This window comes from Macrotis lagotis, chromosome 1, assembly GCF_037893015.1.
Source record: "Macrotis lagotis isolate mMagLag1 chromosome 1, bilby.v1.9.chrom.fasta, whole genome shotgun sequence".
In the NCBI taxonomy this organism is placed as follows: Eukaryota; Metazoa; Chordata; class Mammalia; order Peramelemorphia; family Peramelidae; genus Macrotis; species Macrotis lagotis.
The window spans coordinates 37193415-37203312 of record NC_133658.1 but is presented as its reverse complement, the minus strand read 5'-3'; the positions used below and the strand labels follow the sequence as shown (position 1 = coordinate 37203312).

The 9898-nt window shown below is 39.8% G+C and overlaps 1 protein-coding gene across 1 annotated transcript; it reads left to right on the top strand.

Moving 5' to 3' along the window:
• The first annotated feature begins 2730 nt into the window (after window positions 1-2730).
• Window positions 2731-8280, top strand: LOC141504433 (uncharacterized). Its single transcript, XM_074209468.1, has 3 exons — window positions 2731-2858; window positions 3029-3376; window positions 7970-8280. Exons 1-3 carry the CDS (start codon window positions 2765-2767, stop codon window positions 8278-8280), a joined length of 753 nt encoding a protein of 250 aa, XP_074065569.1. The 5' UTR covers window positions 2731-2764.
• Window positions 8281-9898: the final 1618 nt, after the last annotated feature.

Sequence of the window (9898 nt, the reverse complement as noted above, 5' to 3'; positions counted from 1 at the left end):
GAGAACACGGATGCTTCCATTGTCTATCTCTATATAGAAAAAAGAAATAGGTTGTCCTAGGGACAATTACAGAGTTGTTTCTCTCTTAGTCAGTGACAGCAAGATTCTCACCAGAGTCATTAATATGCTAATCCTTCACCTGGAAGCTGCTCATCTACCTAAGAACTAGTGGGGCTTCAGAAAGGTCCAAGAAATGGTCTATTGACCGATATCTTTCCAGAAGCAGAATAGAGATCTATATACAATGTTTATCAATCTGCTAAGGTTTTTGATACTCAGTCATGAGGGCTCATGATCAATCATGGCAAAATTTAATTGTTCATGGAAATTCATCATTATTGTGCCCTGGTTCCATGATGGCATGCTTGTACAACTTCTGGATAATGGATGACACTCTCATGCTTTCCCAGTCACATGCAGGGGGGAAGCAAGGCTATATTTTCCCATACATTTTAGTATCCTTTTTCAGAAATATTCTGAAATGGCATGATGAGGAGAAAAATATGATCAAAGTCAGTTAACATGTCAGTGATAAATTATTTAACTTAAAAGAGCTTTAAGCCAAAACTAAAGCCAAGGGAGAGTTGGTGTTCGGTATTTTGTTCATGGATGATTGTGAACTCAAAGCAGTTTCTGAGACCGAGTTGCAACAAAGTATGATTAGATTTTCTGCTTGTGCTAATTTTGGTTGGATAATTAATACAAAGAAAAAAAAAGATTCTCCACCAATCAGAACCATATCATCCATATAGGGCATAATTGGTTACAGCAATTGGAGAGATTAGGAGTGCTGTGGATAAGTTCACTTACCTTAGAAGTATATTTTCCAGGGATGTCATATAGATGATGAGGTTGAGGTTTGCATTGCCATTGCTAGTTCTATGTTTGGAAGGCTCAAAGATAGGAGAAAAGAGAAATTAAATGCTTACCAAAATAAAGGTCTACAGAATCATTGTGTGACTTCATTTTTGTATGCTTAGGGAATCTGGAGCACCAGAAAACTAAATCTCTTCCATTTGAATTTTCTTTTTTTGTTGTTGTTTTTGCAATGGTTAAGTGACTTGCCCAAGGTCACACAGCTAGGTAATTATATGTCTGAGGTCAAATTTGAACTCAGGTCCTCCTGACTCTAGGGTCAGTGCTCTATCCACTGCACCCTTAGCTGCCCCCTCCCCATTTGAATTTTCTAAGGAAGATTCTGAAGATTGCCGGGCAAAACAAGATACCAGACACTGAGGTCCTTTCTCTAGAGTATAGACGAACTAGCAAGTATTCAAACTCTACTGCAGTGAGTATAATTCCAAGGAGGTTTGCCACATTCTTCCAAAGCTGAAAGTATATATTCCTGAAAGGCTTTTTTTTTATAAGGAGAATTCACACAAGAAAAAGGCTTACATAAAAGAGCAGAATAGATACAAGAACATTCTTGAGGTCCCTTTGCAGAATATTGCAATCAGTTGTGAAACATGGAAGAAACATGGCTCACAGGGTGAGCCAAAATGGCAAGTCCATATCAAGGAAGGTACTGTGCTCAAAGAGCAATGCAAAATCCAGTAGCTCCAAAAATGTGAGTTGCACACATGTTCATGTAGATTATTTGTTACAAGATCATATTGATCCGATCAGCTATTGTTGGAAACACTGTACCCTGACCCCAAAACAGTGATGTCATTGCTATCCTCTTTGAACAGAAAGAACAAATAAACCTCCTATATGGTAAAGAAGTCACAATTAGCAGTTATATAAAAAACTGTGGTTGATCTATGGACAGCAAGGTCAAAAATGAATTAATTGTATGGTATGGCAGCTAAAAAAGAAAAATAATGTAATAAATGTAATTTTAAGTTACATTAAGAAAAATCCCACTGAAGAGATGAAGATCCTCTTCAGCCCTCAGCTGAAATATAAGATTCAGCACTAGGTGCCCCAGTTGAAAAAAGTTATTGATAAATTGAAGTGTCATAGTGAAATGTCTGACAGAAAGGAAGCTCTTAATAAAGCTGATCTACTGTGAAAAGAGAGTGGTGAAGGAGTCTTAGTTCACATTATTTGTGGATCAGTTGAAAGTATTAGGTATAGTTATCTAGAGAAAAAATATTTTGGGGAAAGTGTGGGGTCAAATTAGCAGGATCTGAAGAGATCTCTCTTGGAATCCCTTCCAATATTCAGACCTGGTGATTCTATGAATCTAAGGCTCCGATAATTGAAATTGTGCTGCAAGTTCATACACGCAGTCAGGAACAGAATCAAAATGTAAAGTCCATGCTCTTTCCTCTTCCTGTGGCTTCCTATACTTAGCACCCAGAGGAAAAAAAAAAGGTGTTTACGGTAGAAGTGTCAAACAGGTAGCTGCTGATCTCAAACCAGATTAAAATATAATTAGGAAGAAATAATGTAAATACATGATAAAACTATAATTTCATATCTTTATATCATAAAATATAATATATGGTATTTATATGATAAACATGTAATTAGCAAAAATGGCAATAAATCCTTGAAAATATTATTTTTAATTACAATTTAAAACTAAATTATATATTTAAGTCAATATGATGCACAAGAAACAATTTGATACCACTGTTTTGGGGAATAGACAAGACTATAATTTCTTTTATGAGTTAAAATTATCGATATACCTTATGTTTTAAAGCAGAGTCCTAAAGATCATTCTGCCTTTCTATTTCTCCCTCCCCTTTTCTTTGAATTTGCATGTTTCCCAAGGGACAAGTCCAGTTGCTTGGACCCAGATAAAGGCCAGACCATGAGTGAGGTCATTGTTCAGCAGCCTCCAAGACTAGGGGAGGAGATGGAACGCCAGGCTCAGCTCCTCTTGTGCCTGTTGCTCTGGATCTCAGGTGAGAGATCCTTCTGATGCCACCCTACCATTTTACCATTTCTGGAATATATCTATGGAAGGTTATGAGAGAGGAAGAAAATTTAGCCTGATCATCCTGTGTGCTCATTGAAAGTCCAGGACAACAAAGTCATGTGGATTATGTTCTGTCTTTTCTTTTTTTTCTCCCAGGTTCCAGAGGGGCTATTGTCGTGACTCAGTCTCCAGACATTTTGTCAGAGTCTCCAGGACAGAGAGTCACCATTACCTGTAAGACCAGTTCAAGTGTTAGTAATGAATTAGGTTGGTACCAGCATAAGCCAGGGGAGGTTCCCAAGCTCCTAATTTATCAATCAACCAAGCTGCATGATGGAGTCCCTTCTTGGTTCAGTGGTAGTGGGTCTGGGACAGATTTTACCTTCACCATCAGCAGAGTGGAGGCTGAGGATGCTGGCGTCTATTACTGTATGCAGGATGCTCCGTGGCCTCTCACAGTGCTATACACCTCTACAAAAATCTCCATGCTGCTTAGCCAGCCCAGTTAGGGCTTGTTCCTTGGCACCTGCGATAAAAGGTTGGGGTTTCTGGTCATACCTAAAAGAAGTTGTTCTGGGGAAAGCAGTGGCCTGGAACTGTCATGCTTCACTTCACTGACTCTTTGTTCCCCTTTTAGTTAAAGTGCTCCATCCCTGGAGCCTTTCCTTTCACCAGAATCTGAGCATCAAGCCTTGTGAATACACTTTCAGGACCCTTAAACAGTTTCATGGTCTGACTACAGATTTTCCCTCCCATGTTTCCAGAAATCTCTTCATCCTGAAAGCTCACTTCAGTCCTGGAATTTGTATATTAGAAAGAGTCTCTAACCCTGTAGACCTCTTCCCCTCATTGGATGGCTCCATCCAGAAGCTTTATTAAAGGAAGGCACCCAGATGTTCCAGTCTTCATTCCTTTCAAAGGTGCCATCTGGACATTTTTCATCTTCTCCTCTCACCTCTATTCCCCTTTCAGTTTTCTTTTATATCTTGTCTTTCCTCCATTAGAAAGTAAGCTTCTGGAAGGCAGGCACTTTTTACTTGTATTTGTATACTCAGAATTTTACACAGTGCCTATGACATAGGAAGCACTTTGGGAAATACTTGTTGTCTTCCTTTAAATTTGGCCTGAGGATGATGGGCAGAGATTCAGAGAATATTAGGATCCAGGAGCTTAAGAACTGTAGCCAGGGCTTTCCTAAAAGTCCTTCTGACTGTAGGCTCAGCAAACAGGAATGTGATGGACATGGAGGAGAAAGCAATTTAAGAAGCTTTAGCTTGAAATTTTTCATAAATGACCTACTTCATAATCTCCTATAACCCTTCTTATGAGGGACTATTCTGCTTATATCTTCATGAAATCATAGGACAAGAAAGAAGATCTTTTTAACCTTGTACATCTGCATCCATAGAAAGAGCTAGACCATAAAGGACAGTGAGATTTGGAGTCCAGTGGCTTTATTCTGACTTCGCCTCCTAATTACTCTTCTGTGGGTACTTTCTACCTGCTCCTATCCACATTCTCATGCTCTCCTTTAAGATAAGGTGGGCATTCATGATTATTGATGGTTGATATCACATTGGACACTAGGGAAATCAAATTGCATTGATAGAGTAAGAGCTCTAGACACTTTCTGGATGCACAAACACCACCTCTAAGGATTTGTTTAACAATTCTTTGTAGGACAGTTTAGCAAAGACAAATAGTTGTTAAAGTATGAATGATTTTGATAATAGCGATTTTTCCTAAGGAGTATTCTGTATGGTTCCGGGTCTGGGATTCTCCTCCTTCTGGGTCTCCTATCAATAAAATAGAGAAACCTTCTTCAAATACTATTCCATCCCATATCAAACCACAGCCCTCATTACTCTTAAAAATACACTATAACCATTTTAAACTCTCTTCTTGCATTGCAATGACTTCCTTACCTTTCAGCCCCTAATTCAACATAGTCAACTCTCCTTCTCCAACATGGACAATTTACTGCATTGAAGCCATATTGGATTGCAAGTTATTTCTTTCCCCAGTTAGGTCAACATGAGTCCATAAGTGATAATAGCTCTTTCTGGAAAGTATGCTTTGAAAGAAGACTCAGTGGGCTGGGCTCTTGGCAGATAGATCACTGACTTTTAGTCTTGTGAAATACTTTCAGTCTAGCTCTATTGCTTCTGTTATCATAAGCTCCTGATATGTCTCCAGATTTAATAATAATTGAATATTAATAATAATAATAATGATAATGACTAGAAGTCATAGAAAATTTTAAAGTTTGCAAAGTACTCATGCTTAATTATTTAATTTCTATTCCGATATGTCTCTTCATCAAAATACTTGATAACTCTCTTTTCCACTAAAGATTCATTTTGTTCCCTCTATGATTTGTCATGTTTTGCCATGTTTTGCAGAATAAGGAATCAGTTCCAGGAATATCATGTCTAAAGCTCATATTATGAAAGGAAAAAAAATGTGGCAAACCTCCAGAAAGGAAGCTTTTCAAGTCTCTAAGAATGGAAAACAATGTTCAAAAACGCAATAATCTGAAAACCAAGAATATTTTATTCTATAAATATTCATTTAATCATGCATGAAACAAAATTGACCTTAAATGGAATAGCAGACAATCAAGTATTTTGAATGAAGAGACAGAACTAAGTCTTTCTCCTCCAACTGGGATAGAGAGACATTTTATGATTGTCTCAGGGGGAGGTTTGCAAGACACAGAGAAAGATCCTGAAACCGACCAATTCCAGGCAGAATATGGCTGCCTGCCCACCTGGCAAGGAAACCCACAGTGGTGTTGGTTCCAAGGATTTGAGCCAAAGTGGAATCTTAGACTTGGGACTATGGCCTGTACTCTATAGGAATTGAGCTGAACACACTCCCCTCCCCAGGATGAGATGTGGGTGTTTTTGTATGGGTAAGGAAGAGGGAGAGAGAAGATGAAGGCCTATGTGCTATTGAAACAGTGGTTAGTTTATCCTTAACATAAATGTTTCTTTGAAAAAGTTAATCTGATTATTAATAAATAAATGAAACTAGAGTGAAAAACCCTTCTACATTTGTCAATAATCCCCATCCTGGGGGCCTAGAACTAATGACAAAGAACCCAGATATACCCAATCCTCCTTCAGGATATCAGAGAACCCTGATGAAGGCATAAGATATAAGATAAGTGACCTCCAGGCAGTAGAGATTCTATTTGTATTTCACTTAACACAGTGCTGGCCCATAGTAGGTGCTTAATAAAGGCTTATTTTCTTCCATTGGCATCTTGCCCTTCCTTCAAGCATTAAATCTGACTCTCTTCAACTTCTGCCCATTGCAGGAGATTTTGTCTCAGGTGACAAAAAGAATTGGTCATACACCTGTCTCATGTGATAAACCTTCGAATGCTGGAAAATTATTTTTCAAATTTTTGTTTATCTACAGGATAAATGCCCCTATTTCTTCCAGTAATATTCACCAAATATTGACTTCAACCCTTTCACCATCTTCACATTTCTCTAGCTGGCTTCCAACTGTTCTTGACTCCCTCTACCATGGGTACCTGGAACTGGAAAAATAATCCAAATTATTCTAGAGTTGATCTGCCCAGGGAGGAATATAACACTTTGGGGTTGACTAAAGCATGGTACCCTAAGATGATGTAATATCTATTTTGGACAGGGAAAATACAAATTCGAATCTATCCTACTGTAGATGTACACTCTGTCAAATCCATCACTTGCAGGCACTAAAGTGATTTTCCTAATGTACAGGTCTGATCTTGTAAGCATCCACCTCAGTCCTCACCCCAGCTCACTAACCTCCAGTTGCTCCCTATTATCTCCTGGAGCAAATATAAAATGTTCTGTTTGTCATTCAAAGCTCTTCATAACAAAGCCCACTAATAACTTTCTAGTCTGTTTTTTTTTTTTTTATCTTGACGCCCCATCACATACTTTTCTATCTAGTAACACCACTTTTAATGACAGCCTCCTGGTTGTCCCACAGACAAGATTCTCCATATCTTTAGCTCTAGATTTGTTCTCTGTCTGTCCCTTATCTCTGGGAACCCCTCTGTCCTCTGCTCTCATTGCTGACCTCTCTTATTTCCTTGAAGTCATAACTAAAATCCCATTTTCTAAAGGGAACCTTCTCTGATTCCTCTTCATGCCTTTCCTCTTTTAATTATTTCCAATTTATTCAGTTTGTAGTTTGCTTTGTATATATCTGTTTATCTGTTTTCTTCTAACACTCATGTAAACTTTTTGAGGGCAGGGGGTCTTTTACTTCAGAACCTTCATTGCTTAGCACAATGCTCAGTTCGTGTTAGGCTCTTACTACATTGATTTATGAATTAATTTGATCACAACTCAGCCCTCTGGTTATAGTTTCATATAAGTTCATTGGGGGTGGGGGGGTGGCAATTTAATGTTCTCAGTCCTTCCTCACTTTCTTTTAGCATCACAACAATGACTATACAAGTGTTTTAGATAGTCAATAAAAATCTGTTTGTTAAAAATAAGTCATCTCCAGATCCCTTCACTTCCTGCCTTTCTCCATATCCACCCCATAATCTGATTCTAACTTATTCATCGAGGATGATTGCCTTTATAATTCTAAATCCTATCAAGTTGATCTATGTGTGATTTTCTTTACATAAGCATTCCATTCCCAGTATGGGGCAGGACAAAAAGACAGGGATTGGAAGTCAAAGGAATTGGATTGGAACCAGAATCCCAGCCACTTACCAGACCTCGGGCAAATTTTTTTCATCTTGTCAGTTTGCTCATCTGTAAAATGAAGGGCTAAAATGGAACTTCTCTTTTTTACTCCTTCTCTCCATCTACTTTTATCCCTAAGTAACCTTTGAACTCTGTCAAATAATGTCTTGAGCTGTTTTTTCCTCAGTCTGATTCTCTCTGTTTCTGTGTCTCTCTGACTCTGTCTCTGTCTCTGTCTGTCTCTTTTTCTCTCTGTTTGTCTGTCTGTGTCTGTGTGTGTGTGTGTATGTGTATGTGAGTGTGTGTGTGTGTCTGTCTCTGTCTCTGTCTTTCTCTCTGCTATAAATAGGAATTTGCATTACCCTCACTATTTTTCTTGTGTTTGTGATCCCAGATGCTGCAGGGGTCAATGAACTGAGTCTCCAGCCTCCCTGTCTGTGGCTCCAGGAGAGAGTCACCTTGTCCTCCAGAGTCAGTCAGTGCATTAGCAACTACATCCACTGGTTCCAACAGAAACCCAGCCAGACCCCCAGGCTCATCATTCAGCATGCAACCACTCTGAAGCCTGGGGTCCCTGCCCGGTTCAGTGGCAGTGGTTCTGGGACAGATTTCTCCCTCACACTCAGCAACATGGAGGCTGAGGATGCTGCCGTCTACTACTGTGGGCAGGACAATAGCTGGCTTCTCCCAGTGATACACCTCTGAACACAAACCTGTCCAGGCAGCTGCTAAGGAGGCTTCACTGTCCCCGGGGCTTCTCCTTCCCCTGCAACTGGCACAGGGCAGGTGGTCTGGGCTGTCTCAGGGGGAGGTTTCTAGTTCTTAGATGAAGATGCTGTGCCTGTGACTACTTCTGACCTGGATTTTTTCCCAGTCAAGGTGCATGGAGTGACAACAATCCAAATAATTAGATGATACTCCAGAGGTGAGTTTCCCTAATTCCCACCTGACCAAGACTCCCTCCCCATTCCAAATCTTCAACAGGGGTTCTTGGAGCCTTAGTTTGAAGAATCCAGGGCAGGGGACAAGCTACCTAGGGAGTCAGGTGTGAAGTGGATAGGGCAGGCATGTGGTCAAGAAGACCTGAGTTCAAATCCCACTTCAGCCACTTTCTAGTTGTGTGATGCTGGACAAGTCACTTAACCTCTGTTTGCCTTAGTTTTCTCATCTCTAAAATGGTGATCATAATAGCTCCAACTTCTAGGGTTGATGTCAAAACCATGTGAGATAATAATGGTAAAAGGCTTAGTACTGTGCTGGCCCTTAGGAAACTCTAGAGAAATTAGAGCTGTTCTAACTATTGCTGCCTCAGTCTTGGATCATCAGTTACAGTCTTCAACAGTTCTCATTGCCATGGAGTCTGCTTTTAGTTTCAGATTAGTCGACTTCTCTGCATCTTCCACTCTTTGTTCATATTTCTGTGATTTGATACCAGGCAGAACAAGTCACCTGTCTCTTCCTTCTATGAATACCTTGTTCCAGGTCTGTGTCTCTCCCTTCCAGGTCTCCTGCCTAGGGAACATAGGAACCATCTTCAAATATCATTCCATCCCATATCAATCCCAGACCTCATTGCTCTCAAAGATCCACTGTAGTTGGATCCAACTCAAAGATCCATGCTTTTCTTGGCATTCAAACTCTTCATAATGCAATTCCCATCTACCTTTCCTACCCCATCTTATTTCCCACCATGTATTACTTTATCTAGTAACTCCACTGACAATAACAGTCTTCTGACTGTTCCAGGATGTCATCGAATAAATAGGGGAACATGCTCCATATTGGAGATTTCAGCTGCAGTTTGGAGGGAAAGGTCTTGAAGTTCTCTGGGTACAATACCAAAGTAATGGTAATTCCTCTTCTTTAATGCAATTTCTTCTAATCAAATTCATCAGTTTCTGAAACCAAAGCATTTACCATTTCTAAGGACTTTGGTAGCAGGAATTATCTTTTGTAGCAGTGGTCATTGTGTTGATGGGTACAATAACCCGTACCATGTCAGAAGCCAGAAATGACTCCCTTCTGTTGTAATGACTCAATGGCCTACAATGCCACCCTGATGATCAGACAGTCAATCAATGTGAATTTGTGGGGAGTGGAATAAGAATCCTGAGTGAGGGGCAGGTGCTTCAGGCTAGAATGGAGGGTCTCCCCACTGAAGTCACAGAATACATATGGGAACCATTTTTCAGGTTGATCCATTCTGGGTCTGAACTTTCTTGGCTTCTTAGAGGATCATGGGGAGAGGGTAGAATCTAACACTACTGGGATATCCCCATCTGAGGGTTTACCAAGGACTTTTGATAGAACGTAGCTCAGAGGT

Bases quoted from the DNA above. Each gene is read 5' to 3' on its own strand.
- LOC141504433 (XM_074209468.1), top strand. From the start codon at position 2,765: ATGAGTGAGGTCATTGTTCAGCAGCCTCCAAGACTAGGGGAGGAGATG. The intron at 2,859-3,028 runs GTGAGAGATCCT...TTTTTCTCCCAG, and splicing joins CCTGTTGCTCTGGATCTCAG to GTTCCAGAGGGGCTATTGTC. The intron at 3,377-7,969 runs GTTAGGGCTTGT...TTGTGATCCCAG, and splicing joins CATGCTGCTTAGCCAGCCCA to ATGCTGCAGGGGTCAATGAA.